This window comes from Portunus trituberculatus, chromosome 2 (assembly GCF_017591435.1).
Source record: "Portunus trituberculatus isolate SZX2019 chromosome 2, ASM1759143v1, whole genome shotgun sequence".
In the NCBI taxonomy this organism is placed as follows: domain Eukaryota; kingdom Metazoa; phylum Arthropoda; class Malacostraca; order Decapoda; family Portunidae; genus Portunus; species Portunus trituberculatus.
Genome location: NC_059256.1, coordinates 9,011,303 through 9,026,302, shown reverse-complemented (window position 1 = coordinate 9,026,302; position 15,000 = coordinate 9,011,303). Strand labels below are relative to the sequence as shown.

General features: G+C 46.1%; 1 protein-coding gene across 1 annotated transcript in view; it reads left to right on the top strand.

The window, feature by feature from the left end:
• Positions 1 to 15,000, top strand: part of LOC123506725 (A disintegrin and metalloproteinase with thrombospondin motifs 9-like) — a 43,135-nt gene that overhangs the window by 17,063 nt on the left and 11,072 nt on the right. Inside the window, exons 4-16 of the mRNA XM_045258998.1 lie at positions 1,600 to 1,838; positions 2,572 to 2,724; positions 3,167 to 3,352; positions 5,331 to 5,481; positions 6,242 to 6,426; positions 7,758 to 8,008; positions 8,865 to 9,050; positions 10,661 to 10,834; positions 11,260 to 11,429; positions 12,369 to 12,495; positions 12,709 to 12,881; positions 13,830 to 14,003; positions 14,700 to 14,855. Of these exons, the coding sequence (XP_045114933.1) occupies positions 1,600 to 1,838; positions 2,572 to 2,724; positions 3,167 to 3,352; positions 5,331 to 5,481; positions 6,242 to 6,426; positions 7,758 to 8,008; positions 8,865 to 9,050; positions 10,661 to 10,834; positions 11,260 to 11,429; positions 12,369 to 12,495; positions 12,709 to 12,881; positions 13,830 to 14,003; positions 14,700 to 14,855 (2,325 nt within the window). The remainder of the gene's footprint in view (positions 1 to 1,599; positions 1,839 to 2,571; positions 2,725 to 3,166; positions 3,353 to 5,330; positions 5,482 to 6,241; positions 6,427 to 7,757; positions 8,009 to 8,864; positions 9,051 to 10,660; positions 10,835 to 11,259; positions 11,430 to 12,368; positions 12,496 to 12,708; positions 12,882 to 13,829; positions 14,004 to 14,699; positions 14,856 to 15,000) is intronic.

The following is a 15,000-nucleotide window of genomic DNA, read 5'->3' as shown; positions in this document are numbered from 1 at the left end:
GGTGTTTTAGGACATTTTAGGGCATGTAATAAGAGTATTTAAGATTCTGAGGTAGTTTAAGGAGAGAGAGAGAGAGAGAGAGAGAGAGAGAGAGAGAGAGAGAGAGAGAGAGAGAGAGAGTGCTTGCTTTGTGAGTCAGTGAGTGAGTGAAGAGGATCGGAGACAGAGAGAGAGAGAGAGAGAGAGAGAGAGAGAGAGAGAGAAGGCAGGCTTGTTTCTACGATGAGGTTGGTAAGGGAAGCAACCTTGACTCTCTGTCTCTCTCTCTCTCTCTCTCTCTCTCTCTCTCTCCTCTCCTTGTTATTATCTAATCTATCTTACTTTTCTCAATGTCTCTCTCTCTCTCTCTCTCTCTCTCTCTCTCTCTCTCTCTCTCTCTCTCTCTCTCTCTCTCTCTCTCTCTCTCTCTCTCTTTCTTTCTTTGTCTGTTCACTGTCTCCTCCTCCTCCTCCTCCTCCTCCTCCTCCTCCTCCACCTCTCTCTCTCTCTCTCTCTCTCTCTCTCTCTCTCTCTCTCTCTCTCTCTCTCTCTCTCTCTCTCTACACACAAAACACCCTTAAAAATCCCTAAAACCCTAAAAACACCCTTTAAAGTGATCCAACACCCTTAAAAACCCATAGAAAGACACCCATGACCATATTCTCTCACTATCTCACTCTCTCTCTCTCTCTCTCTCACTTTCTCACTCTCTCACTCTCTCACTTTTGCACGACTCTAATTGTTTATTTCTCTCTCTCTCTCTCTCTCTCTCTCTCTCTCTCTCTCTCTCTCTCTCTCTCTCTCTCTCTCTAATTGTGTGAAAATAAAGATAATTCACTTTTTTCACTCACTCTCAAAGGAACTCAAATTTCTATCTCTTTTTTTCTGGTACATAACATTTTCTCACTCTCTCTCTCTCTCTCTCTCTCTCTCTCTCTCTCTCTCTCTCTCTCAAAGGAAGTCAATTTTTCGCCTCATATTTGCTACATAACTCATATTTTTCACTCTCTCACTCTCACTCACTCTCACTCACTCTCACACGCTCTCAGACACTCTCACTCACTCTCATTCACTCTTACACACACTCTCACACACTCTCAGACACTCTTACACACTCTTACACACTCTCACTCACTCTCAAACACTCTGACACACTCACACTCTGTCTCACATACTGTCCCTCACTCTCACACACTGTCCCTCACTCTCACACACTTTCACACACTCTCTCACACTCTTAAACACTCTTACACACTGTCCCTCACTCTCAAACACTCTTACACACTCTCACATACTGTCCCTCACTCTTACACACTGTCCCTCACTCTCACACACTCTCACACGCTCTCTCACGCTCTCAAACACTCTTACACACTGTCCCTCACTCTCAAACACTCTTACACACTCTCACATACTGTCCCTCACTCTTACACACTCTCCCTCACTCTCACACACTCACACACTGTCTCACATACTGTCCCTCACTCTTACACACTGTCCCTCACTCTCCCTCACTCTTAAACACTCTTACACACTCTCCCTCACTCTCACACACTCTCACACACTCTCACATACTGTCCCTCACTCTCACACACTCTCACACGCTCTCTCACGCTGCAGGTGGCTCTGATCTTCCGTGACGTGAGCGTGGGGCACCGTTTAGACATCTCAGTGGTGGAGATCCTGAAGGAGAAGACTCAATTTTACTCCAAAAAGAAATATGTGACAGACAACAACAGTGAGGTACCGGGGCGCTCGGCCGAGGAAATGCTCAAGACCTTCTGTAAATGGCAGCAACACTCCCTCAAGCGACACTCCACCCACCCCAGGCGATACGACACGGCTCTACTCTTGACCAGGTGAGGTTCAGTCGTCCCAGGGAGTCTTGAGTTGTCCTAGGGCGTCTCAGTTGGTTGTGGATTGTCTTGTAAGGGATTAGATTGTGTTGAGTTATGGGATTGTTTGTGAAAATGTGTTATTTGTGGGAGGGTATGAGAGAGAGAGAGAGAGAGAGAGAGAGAGAGAGAGAGAGAGAGAGAGAGAGAGAGAGAGAGAGAGAGAGAGAGAGAGAGAGGAATGAAAACAATGACTTGAGAGAGGAGGAGGAGGAGGAGGAGGTAGAGAGGAGGAGGAAGATAAAAGCATTGCACTGCAGATTTTGACAGCTCTTCTCTCTCTCTCTCTCTCTCTCTCTCTCTCTCTCTCTCTCTCTCTCTCTCTCTCTCTCTCTCAGTACATATTCGATATTTACCCACAACTGTAAGGAAAATTAAGAAATTCTTCACAAAACCACTCAAAAAACCCACTTAAAACCACACAAACCCACTGAAAATCCACACACACCTGCCCACATCACCCACGCACCCTCTGACACCCGCACCCACTCTCTCCCGCCACGCACATACACAAAAACAGAGAAAAAAACATAGCAACTTAAATACCACGACCCTGAAAATTTATCGACACCCACTTGAAAAACCACTCAAAAAACCCACTTAAAACCACACAAACCCATTCAAACTCCACACACACCTGCCCACATCACCCACGCATCCTCTGACACCCGCATCCACTCTCTCCCGCCACGCACAGAGAGAATATCTGCCGGAATCCTTGGACGAAAAGCTGTGACACACTGGGACTTGCTGAGCTTGGAACAATGTGCTCCCGCCACTCCTCTTGTGCCATTGTGCAGGATAATGGTCTGTCCGCAGCCTTCACTATTGCACACGAGCTGGGACATTTGTAAGTAGTAGTAGTAGTAGTAGTAGTAGTAGTAGTAGTAGTAGTGGTGGTGGTGGTGGTAGTAGTAGTTGTTGTTGTTGTTGTTGATGTAGTAGTAGTAGTAGTAGTGTTGGTGGTGGTGGTAGTAGTAGTAGTAGTAGTAGTAGTAGTGGTGGTGGTAGTAGTAGTTAAATACAAACACCACCAAACACCACAAAATTACCACAATACCCCAAAACACCCCCCAAAAACCCCTTAGAACCCCCTTAGAACCCACAAAAAACCTCAAAAACCCTCAAAAACCCACAAAAACCTCAAAAACCCACAAAAACCCACAAAAACCCCTTAAAACCCACAAAAACCCACAAAAACCCACAAAACACCCTAAAACCCACAAAAACCCACAAAAACCCCATTTAACCCCCAACCAAACCCCAAATCAACACTCTTGAACCCCCAACAGGCTGAACATGCCCCACGACAACGATGACAAGTGCGCCCTGCTGAGTGTGGGCAGCCTGAAGGGGGCGGCGAAGGAGGAGGCAAGACAGCAACCTACCATGAATGTAATGAGCCGCATGTTAGATCACAACACACTGCCTTGGGAGTGGAGCGACTGTTCCAGGAGATATTTAACCGAGTATTTGCAGTAAGTAGGGCGTGTGGAGGTTTGTGTGGGCGTGGGAAGGTGTGATCGGGTGTGGAAAGGCGTGGGAGAGGTGTAGAAAGGTGTAAGGGGGCGTGATAGGGTGTTGGAGAGGTGTAGGGGGCGTGTGTGGGTGTGATGGGGTGTGGAGAGGGCGTGGGGAGCTTTGTGTGGGCGTGGGAAGGTGTGATCGGGTGTGGAAAGGCGTGGGAGAGGTGTAGAAAGGTGTAAGGGGGCGTGATAGGGTGTTGGAGAGGTGTAGGGGGCGTGTGTGGGTGTGAGAAGGTGTGATAGGGTGTGGAGAGGGCGTGGGGAGCTTTGTGTGGGCGTGGGAAGGTGTGATCGGGTGTGGAAAGGCGTGGGAGAGGTGTAGAAAGGTGTAAGGGGGCGTGATAGGGTGTTGGAGAGGTGTAGGGGGCGTGTGTAGGTGTGGGAAGGTGTGATGGGGTGTGGAGAGGGCGTGGGGAGCTTTGTGTGGGCGTGTGGAGGTTTGTGTGGGCGTGGGAAGGTGTGATCGGGTGTGGAAAGGCGTGGGAGAGGTGTAGAAAGGTGGAGAGGGCGTGTGTGGGTGTGGAGAGGGCGTGGGGAGCTTTGTGTGGGCGTGTGGAGGTGTGACTTGGCGAGGGAGGGCTTCGGAGGGTGTGTTGGGGCGTGGGGAGATGTAGGAGGGCGTGTGTGGGCGTGGGAGGGCGTGGGGAGCTTTGTGTGAGCGTGGGAGGGCTTGAGGAGGTGTGATGGGGCGTGAAGAGGGCGTGGGAAAGGAGTAGAGAGGTGTAGTGGGCGTGGGAAGGCGTGCGATGGGGCGTGGAGAGGCTGTAGGAGGGCGTGGGAGAGGCGTGGAGAGGTAAAAGTCCATTAGGTGTGTTTTAAAAGGTGTTTGGTGTGTTTTTAAGGGTTTTCAAATGTAATTAAGGGGATTTTAAAGGTTCTGGGGTGTTTTAAGGGTGTTGGGTGTGTTTTAAGGGTGTTTTAAGGGTGTTGGGTGTATTTTAAGATGTTTAAAGGGTGTTGAATACGTTTTAAGGGTGTTTTAAGGGATCTAATAGTGTTTTATGATATTTTAAGGTTTTTTAAGTGTGTTTTAAGAGATTTAGTCTGGTTTAAGGGTTATGGGCGTGTGTGTGGGCGTGTGGGGTGTCTGCGTGGGTGTATGGGTGTGTCTGTGTGTATGTGTAAGTGTGGGTGTGTTGTGTGTGTGTGTGTGTGTGTGTGTGTGTGTGTGTCTATGTGAGAGTTAGGACAGAAAGAGAGAGAGAGAGAGAGTGTGTGTGTGTGTGTGTGTGTGAGTGGATAGTGAGAGTTAGGACAGGTGAGAGTGAGAGAGAGAGAGAGAGAGAGAGAGAGAGAGAGAGAGAGAGAGAGAGAGAGAGAGAGAGAGAGAGAGAGAGAGTCATATGAGTATATAATTAGAAGGTTATATATAAAGAGAGAGAGAGAGAGAGAGAGAGAGAGAGAGAGAGAGAGAGAGAGAGAGAGAGAGAGATGAAGATTGCCAAGCATTTCCTGAGAGAGAGAGAGAGAGAGAGAGATTTCTCACACATCATTATTATTATTGTTACTAATTTATGTATTTTTTCCCTCCTCCTCCTCCTCCTCCTCCTCCTCCTCCTCCTCCTCCTCCTCCTCCTCCTCCTCCTCCTCCTCCTCCTCCTCTCTTCTCGTTATTTCCTCCTCCTCCTCTCTTCTCGTTATTTCCTCCTCCTCCTCCTCTTCCCTCGTTATTTCCTCTTCCTCCTCCTCCTCCTCTTCCTAAAAACACACTTCTTTCACAATTATACCTCTTTCCTCCTCCTCCTCTTCCTCCTCCTCCTCCTCCTCCTCCTCCTCCTCCTCCACTTCTTCCTGTCCAATACCTCCTCCTCCTCCTCCTCCTTTTTCCATGTTATTTCCTCCTCCTCCTTTCCCTCTCTTCCTTATGAACAAAAACCTGTTACTTCCCCTTCCTCCTCCTCCTCCTCCTCCTCCTCCTCCTCCTCCACAGCGGCGGCCACGGGGTCTGCCTTCAGGACGACCCTAGCACCAATAGACTGATAGATAGAGAATTTGAATACACTCTAGCTGGAGAACTTTTCAACGCCACCCGCCAGTGTCAATACGTCTTCGGCCACTCCTCCAAGATATGCCCCTACATGGTGAGTGTCAGGGGCTTGCAGGGGTCTGGGAAGGTCTGGGAGTGTCTGGGAAGGGCTGGGAAGGGCTAGGAGGGGCTGGGAAGGAGCTGTGAAGGGCTGGGATAAGCAGAGATAGGTTTTTAAAGGATTTGGGAGTGTTTACATGGGTTTAGGTGAGTTTAGATGAGTTTGGGTGGGTTTTGAGTGTTCTGGGATGGTCTGGGTTGGACTGGGAGTGGCTGGGATGCACTGGGAGAGGCTGGGAGGCACTGGAGAGGCTGGGATGCACTGGGATAGGCTGGGATGCACTGGGAGAAGCTGGGAGGCACTGGGAGAGGCTGGGATGCACTGGGAGAGGCTGAGAGGCACTAGAAGAGGCTGGAAGGCACTGGGAGAGGCTGGGATGCACTGGGATAGGCTGGGATGCACTGGGAGAGGCTGGGATGCACTGGGAGAGGCTGGGATGCACTAGGAGAGGCTGGGAGGCACTGGGAGAGGTTGAGAGGCACTAGAAGAGGCTGGGATGCACTGGGAGAGGCTGGGAGGGGCTAAACTATTAAAATTTCTAATAATTTTAACAAATATTCATAAACAAAACCCAGAAATTCAAATTTGTTCCCTTCGCTTGAGCAAAGAACCGTGGAAATTTTTTTATTTTGAGTTTTTCCCTGCACAAAACCTTGACAAAAACTTAAAAATCTCTGGTAAAACTCAATGTAAACCATCCCAAACTGTGCCCAAATCACGCCCGAGTCACGCCCGCATCTGTCCACGCCCACAGCCGCCGTGCAAGAGGCTCTGGTGCACGACGAGCGAGGATGAAAAGGAGGGGTGTCGTACGCAGCATATGCCCTGGGCCGATGGGACTGAGTGTGGTTACGAGAAATGGTGTTTGAAAGGACGCTGTGTCAACAGAGATAGGGCCATTACCAGGAAGATTCACGGACATTGGGGCTCCTGGCTGCCGTAAGTGTGTGTGTGTGTGTGTGTGTGTGTGTGTTGGGGTGTGTTTTTGAGTGTGTTTTGGGGAGATTTCAGTGTTTTGGTGTGTTTTGGTTGTGTTTTGAGTGTGTTTTGAGTGTTTTTGAGTGTGTTTTTAGGGAGATTTTAGTGTTTTGAGTGTGTTTTGGTGTGTTTTGGTGTGTTTTGGTGTGTTTTGGTTGTGTTTTGAGTGTTTTGAGTGTGTTTTGGGTGTTTTGGTGTGTTTTTGAGTGTTTTGGTGTGTTTTGGTGTGTTTTTGAGTGTTTTGGTGTGTTTTGGTGTGTTTTGAGTGTGTTTTGAGTGTTTTGGTTGTGTTTTGAGTGTGTTTTGAGTGTTTTTGAGTGTGTTTTAGGGAGATTTTAGTGTTTTGAGTGTGTTTTGGTGTGTTTTTGGGTGTTTTGGTGTGTTTTGGTGTGTTTTGGTGTGTTTTGAGTGTTTTGAGTGTGTTTTGGGAGATTTTAGTGTTTTGAGTGTGTTTTGGTGTGTTTTTTAGTGTTTTGGTGTGTTTGGGTGTGTTTTGATGTGGTTTAGGTGTGTTTGGGGTGTGTTTTCGTGTGTTTTTTTAGTGTTTTTGGTGTGTTTTGAGTGTGTTTTGAGTGTTTTTGGTGTGTTTTGGGGAGATTTCAGTGTTTTGAATGTGTTTTGGTGTGTTTTGGGAGTGTTTTGATGTGTTTAGATGTGTTTGGGTGTGTTTGAGTATATTTAGGTGTGTTTTGGGTGTTTTTGGGTGTGTTTAGGTGTATTTTAGTGTGTTTTGGGTGTGTTGATGTGTTTTGGGTGTGTTTGAGTGTGTTTTGGGTGTATTTGTATATGTTATGGGTGTATTTTGAGTGTATATCCTGTATATTTCGAGTGTTTGAGTCTTGAAACCCACTGAAACCCACTTAAACCCACTGAAACTCTTAAACCCACTTAAACCCACTTGAATTCATTTTCAACCCACTTAAACCCATTTAAACCCAGTAAAACCCACTTAAACTCACTTAAACCCTCTTAAACCCACTAAAACCCACTTAAACCCACTAAAACCCACTGAAACCTTCTTAAACCCACTTAAACCCGCTTAAACCCACTAAAACCCACTTAAACCCACTAAAACCCACTTAAAACCCACTAAAACCCACTTAAAACCCACTTAAAACCCACTAAAACCCACTTAAAACCCACCAAACCCACCAAAACCCTATTAAACCCACTTAAACCCACTTAAACCCTCTTAAACCCACCAAAACCCTTTAAACCCACTAAAAAACCACTAAAACCCACTAAAACCCTCTTAAAACCTTCTTAAACCCCTTTTTTAACCCCCTACACAGCTGGAGTGACTGTTCCCGTACCTGTGGCGTTGGTGTTCGAAGCTCCACGCGCCGCTGTGACTCCCCGGCGCCCAAATATGGCGGGAACTACTGCACTGGAGAGCGAGTTAAATACGAGTCGTGCATAGGTCAGCCTTGCCCAGTGGGTGCCATTGACTTCAGGACCCAGCAGTGCCACGCCTTCAATAACAAGAATTTTGGCTTAACTGACATACCTGAAGACGTGGTGTGGGTGCCAAAATACACTGGCAGTAAGTGTTTGGGGTGTTTTGGTGTGTTTTGGGGTGTTTTGGTGTTTTGGGGTGTTTTGGTGTGTTTTGGTGTGTGTTTTTGGGGTGTTTTGGTGTGTTTTGGTGTGTTTTTTTGGTGTGTTTTGTGGTGTTTTTGGTGTGTTTTGGGGGTGTTTTTGGGGTGTTTTGTGTTTAAGGTGTTTTGGGGTTTTGTGTTTTGTGGTGTTTTGTTTGTTTTGGGTGTTTTTTGTTTTGTGTTTTGGTGTGTTTTGGGTGTTTTGGTGTGTTTGTGTTTTTAGGTGTGTTTTGGTGTTTTGGGGTGTTTGGGTGTTTTGTGTGTTTGGTGTTTTGTGTTTTGTGGGTGTTTTGTGTGTTTGGGGTGTTTTGAGTGTGTTTGAGTGTATTCTGGGGTGTTTGGGGTGTTTTAGATGTGTTTTGGTGTGTTTTAGGATGTTTTGGTGTGTTTTTGGTATGTTTTGGTGTGTTTTTGGTGTGTTTTGGTGTGTTTGTGTGTGTTTGGGTGTATTTGGGTGTTTTAGGATGTTTTGGGGTGTTTTGAGTGTGTTTGGGTGTATTTGGGTGTGTTTGGGTGTGTTGTGGGTGTGTTTGTGGGGTGTTTAAGTATACAATAAGTTAGTGTTTGTGTGTTTGTTTGTTTTAAGTATTATATTTATGGCGTTTGGAGTAATGCTAAACTCTCTCTCTCTCTCTCTCTCTCTCTCTCTCTCTCTCTCTCTCTCTCTCTCTCTCTCTCTCTCTCTCTCACTTTTTCCCCCAAATCTCTCTATATTTACATTTTTTTCTCTCTCTCACTAACCCCCACCCCTCTCTCTCTCTCTCTCTGTCTCTCTGTCTCTCTCTCTCTCTCTCTGGACAGTCTCCCGCGAGGACAGTTGCCAGCTGTTCTGCCAAGTCTCCAATCGCCCTCCGACAGCTTACTACAAACTAAGAGACAAGGTCAAGGATGGCACTCTCTGTGGTCCTGGTACCTTTGACATCTGCGTGACTGGAGAGTGCCGGAGAGCGGGTTGTGACTTCATTCTCAACTCTAACGCCACTGCTGGTATGATACGGTGGTTGGGGGTGTTTTGGTGTGTTTTTTTGGTGTTTAAGTGTGTTTAAGTGTGTTTTTGTGTGTTTAAGTGTGTTTTTGTGTGTTTTTGTGTGTTTTGGTATGTTTTTGGGGTATTTTGGGGTGTTTTGGGGGTTTGTGTGGTTTGGGGGTTTTGGGGTTTTGTGTGTTTTGGGGTGTTTAAGTGTGTTTTGTGTGTTTTGGGGAGGTTTTGGTGTGTTTTGGGATGTTTTGGGTGTTTTGGTGTGTTTTGGGGTATTTTGGAGTGTTTTGGGGGGTTTTGGTGTGTTTTGGGGGATTTTTGGTGTGTTTTGGGGGGTTTTGTGTTTTGGTGTTTCTGGGTGTCTGGGTGTGTTTGGGTGTGTTTTGAGTGAATATGTGTGTTTTAAGACAGTTTATGTTACTCTTTGTCATTTTGTAAGAGTTTGAGTGTGTTTGAGTGTGTTTGAGTGTGTTTGAGTGTGTTTACCATATGTTTCGAGTGTGTGGAGTGTGTCTAGGGTGTAATTGAGTATTTTAAGCATGTTTAGGGTGTTTTGAAATGCTGTAAGGCCCTTTCTATCACCCTAAAGCTATCTAGATTTGCGAGGTGACATCAGGTGTGTTTGAAAGTGTTTAGGGTGTGTTTGGAGTGTTTTGACCTTTTTAGGGGTATATTTTGGGTGTTTTTGAGATGAATTTAGGTGATAGAGAAATTTTAAGATGTGTTTAGGACATATAAGGGTGTAAGCCTGGTGTCTGTAGCCTCCTCAGTACTGGGACACATTTTTACCTTGAGCTTTGTGTACCATTAGACCATTAGGACATTAGGAAGGGTCTATGGAGGAGGTTAATGTCCAGTCTTCACTATTTTAACCCCTTCAGTACTGGGACACATTTTTACCTTGAGATTTGTGTACCATTAGACCATTAGGACATTAGGAAGGGTCTATGGAGAAGATTAATGGCCAGTCTTCACTATTTTAACCCCTTCAGTACTGGGACACATTTTTACCTTGAGATTTGTGTACCATTAGACCATTAGGACATTAGGAAGGATGTATGGAGGTCACAAGATTAATGGCCAGTCTTCACTATTTTAACCCCTTCAGTACTGGGCCACATTGTGAGATTTGTGTACCATTAGACCATTAGGACATTAGGAAGGATGTATGGAGGTCACAAGATTAATGGCCACAGTCTTCACCATTTTAACCTCTTCAGTACTGGGACACATTGTGAGATTTGTGTACCATTAGACCATTAGGACATTAGGAAGGGTCTATGGAGAAGATTAATGGCCACAGTCTTCACTATTTTAACCCCTTCAGTACTGGGACAAAATTTTTACCTTGAGATTTGTGTACCATTAGACCATTAGGACATTAGGAAGGGTCTATGGAGGAGATTAATGGCCAGTCTTCACTATTTTAACCCCTTCAGTACTGGGACACATTTTTACCTTGAGATTTGTGTACCATTAGACCATTAGGACATTAGGAAAGGTGTATGGAGGTCACAAGATTAATGGCCACAGTCTTCACAATTTCAAAGGTGTTTTTCCTAATAATTTCCCATTTTTTCAAGTCTTTTCTCACCCCAACACCCTGAAACACCCCCAGACGTGTGTGGAGTGTGCAGGGGTGACAATTCGACATGCGAGGTGACGTCTGGGGTGTTTGATGAGTCTTTTCCTTACGGCTACTCCAATGTGGTGGAGCTGCCAGAGGGCGCCGCGATGGTGGAGGTAACACAGCGCGCTTACCACGGCCTGGCCACTGATGATAACTATCTGGGTGAGACAGAGAGAGTAGTAGTAGTAGTAGTAGTAGTAGTGGTGGTGGTGGTGGTGGTGGTAGTGGTATGAGAGGTGGAGGAGGAGGAAAAGAAGAATGAAAGAACAGGAGGAGAGGAAAGGATTTAAAAGGGAGAGAGAGAGAGAGAGAGAGAGAGAGAGAGAGAGAGAGAGAGAGAGAGAGAGAGAGAGAGAGAGAGAGAGAGAAGTGTAAGAGGTAAGGGAAGCGAAAAATGAAAAAACAAACAAATAGAAACAGAAACACACACACACACACACACACACACACACACACACACACACACACACACACACACACACACACACCACGCAAAACCCAAACTAAACCCTCTCTCTCTCTCTCTCTCTCTCTCTCTCTCTCTCTCTCTCTCTCTCTCTCTCTCTCTCTCTCTCTCTCACACACAGCTATCGTGGACCCGGAGACAGGAGAGTACCTTCTTAACGGGGGTTCTGTGGTGACGCCCTTCAGTAAGTTGGTAGCGATTGGCAGCACACTCCTTCAGTATAGCGGATCTAGCGCCACCACAGAGAGACTTAATGCCACAGACCCCTTGGAGAAGAAGCTTTTAGTGCAGGTGAGTGAGAGAGTGTGTGTGTGTGTGTGTGTGTGTGTGTGTGAGTGTTTGTGTGTGTGAGTGAGTGTTTGTGTGTGTGAGTGTTTGTGTGTGTGTGTGAGTGAGTGTTTGTGTGTGTGTGAGTGTTTGGGTGTGTGTGTGTGTGTGTGTGTGTGTGAGTGAGTGTTTGTGTGTGTGTGAGTGAGTGTTTGGGTGTGTGAGTGAGTGTTTGTGTGTGTGAGTGTTTGTGTGTGAGTGAGTGTTTGGGTGTGTGAGTGAGTGTTTGTGTGTGTGAGTGTGTTGGTGTGTGTGAGTGTTTGGGTGTGTGTGTGAGTGTTTGGGTGTGTGAGTGAGTGTTTGAGTGTGTGTGTGAGTGAGTGTTTGGGTGTGTGAGTGAGTGTTTGGGTGTGTGAGTGTTTGGGTGTGTGAGTGAGTGTTTGTGTGTGTGAGTGTTTAGGTGTGTGAGTGAGTGTTTGGGTGAGTGAGTGAGAGTGTTTGAGAGAGAGAGAGAGAGAGAGAGAGAGAGAGAGAGAGAGAGAGTTTGTAAGATTGTGATGTTCGTAAGGTTCAAAATGTTTGTTCGTAATATTGAAATGTTCGTAAGTCAAAGTTCGTAAATCAAAGTTTGTAAAATTTTAAAAGTTCGTAAATGAGAGAGAGAGAGAGAGAGAGAGAGAGAGAGAGAGAGAGAGAGAGATAACCACTTAAAACCTTAAAACACCACAACAACACCTCAAAACACCTTAAAACACCACCAAACATCGCAAAAACACCTAACACCTAACCTAACACCTTGAAACACCACAAAAACACCATCAAACACCTTAAAACACCGCCAAACACCTTAAAACACCACCCAACACCACAAAACACCAACTCGATCCCTTTAAACAGAATCTAACACCACGAACACCAACTCGATCCCTTTAAAGAGAATCTGATCCTCTTTTTACCCTGCAGATCCTGTCCGTGGGCGATCTGAACCCTCCTTACATCAACTTTAGCTACATCAAGTCAACTCTGCACCATGATCCAAATTACTACTGGAAACTTGACGATTGGACAGAGTGTTCAGATTCGTGTGATGGTAAGAGGGTGTTTGGGGTGTTGGGAGGGTGTTGTGGGGAGGTGTTGGGGTGTGTGTGTGTGTGAGAGAGAGAGAGTGACAGAGAATGTGTGTATGTGTGTTTGAGAGAGAGAGAGAGAGACAGATGAACAGATAGACAAACAGACAGACAGACACTTTTAATGACAAACACACACACACACACTCACACTCACACACTCACTCTCTTCCCAGGTGAGAGGGAGCGTGTCGCCTTCTGCGTGAGGACAGGTGACGGAGTGAGAGTGAGAGAGAGCTATGTTCCTCCCACCACAGACTCCCTACACAGCGCGAGTCCTGTACCACCACCTGCCCGGTCCACTGGGAGTACACAGATTGGTCAAAGGTCAGACACTGTGGGGGTGGAGGTCAAAGGTCAAAGGTCAAAAAGGTCAAAAAGTTGTGTTTTAAGGTCAAGGTTGGTTCTAAATGAGGTCAAGGTCAAAGATAGACACTGGGGGGGGAGGTCAAAGGTCAAGGTGAAGATTGGGGTCAAGATAAGGTCAAGGTCAGGATTGTTTCAAGGTCAGGATTGTGTTTAGGTTAGGTTAGGTCAGATTAGGTGAAGTAACACACCCAACACACCTAAAACACACTCAAAACACACAAAACACAAAAAACACCCCAAAATCACCCCAAAACACCCATAAACACACCAAAACACACCAAAACACCCAAAACACACATAAACACACCCAAAACACCCAAAACACACCCCAAATCACCCCAAAACACCCATAAACACACCCAAACACACCCAAAACACACCCAAACACACCCAAACACCCAAAAACACACCAAAAACACCCAAAACACCCCAAAACACACCCAAACACATCCAAACACACCAAAACACCCACACCCCAAAACACACCCAAACACTCTAAAACACACCAAAACACACAAAAACACCCAAAACACCCAAAACACCCATAAACACCCCAAAACACCACCACAAAACACACCCAAACACACAAAACACACCAAAACACCCAAAAACACAAAACACCCAAAACACACCCAAAACACACAAAACACACCAAAACACACACACCAAAACACACATAAACACACCCAAACACACCAAAACACACCCAAAATCACAAACACACCAAAACACACATCCAAAACACACACACTAAACACACCAAAACACACCAAAACACCACCAAAACACACCCAAAACACCCAAAACACACAAAACCCACACCCAAAAAACACCCAAACACACCCAAAAACACGCAAAAACACACTCAAAACACTCAAAAATCACTCAAAACACACTCTAAACCCCTTTTTTCTCCCCCCCCCCACAGTGCGAAGTGCGTGGAGATGGAGAGTGCGTGAGGCGGCGTGAGATGGTAGGATGCATTACGTCCCGGCGGGTGAGTGTGGCGCCTCACCTGTGCCCTCCGGAGGATAAATATGAGGAGGACGTTTGTGGACCTCACGAGTGTCCTGCCTGGGTGTATCCTGACGACTGGGCCCCCGTACGTGTCACCGATTACATAGGATTACACAGAATTACATAGGATTACACAGAATTACATAAGATTACAATAGTTTGCCAAGAACTAGACACACTTTCAAGTAGTTACATTTTGCAGTTACACAAATTACATAGGATTACACAGAATTACATAGAATTACAATAGTTTGCCAAGAATCAGACACACTTTCAAGTAGTTACATTTTACACAGTTACACAAATTACATAGGATTACACAGAATTACATAGGATTACATTACCCTCTGATTACACACACTTACACTCAAAGCGCACTCAAAACACACTCAAAACACACTCAAAACACATTAAACACACCAAAACACCCCAAAACACCAAAACACATCAAAACACCTCAAACACACCCAAAAAAACAAAACACACCCAAAACACACTCAAAACGCACTCAAAACACACACTCAAAACACACCCAAAACACCACAAAACACACCAAAACACCCCAAACACACCAAAACACACCCAAACACCCCAAAACACCAAAAACACTCCAAGACACCCCAAAAACACCCCAAAACACACCAAAACACACCAAAACACCACAAAACACCCCAAAACTCTCCAAAACACACCCAAACACACCCAAACAACTCTAAACACACCCAAAAATCCATATTAAAATTCTCTCTCTCTCTCTCTCTCTCTCTCTCTCTCTCCACAGTGTAAGTGCGCGGCAGGAGAGGGCGTGGGCGTGCAACATCGGCTCTACTCGTGCACCTTAAGACAAAGAGCCGTGCCGTTGTGGGCGTGCGCGGGCCTCAAGGAACCCACTCACGTGCAGAACTGTTCGTGCTGGGTGGAGGGAGAGTGGGGAGAGGTGAGAGAGAGAGAGAGAGAGAGAGAGAGAGAGAGAGAGAGAGAGAGAGAGAGAGAGATGTTTGTGTGTTTTTGTGCCTTTTGGATTGTATGTGAGAGAGAGAGAGAGAGAGAGAGAGAGAGAGAGGAGGAGGAGGAGGAGGAGG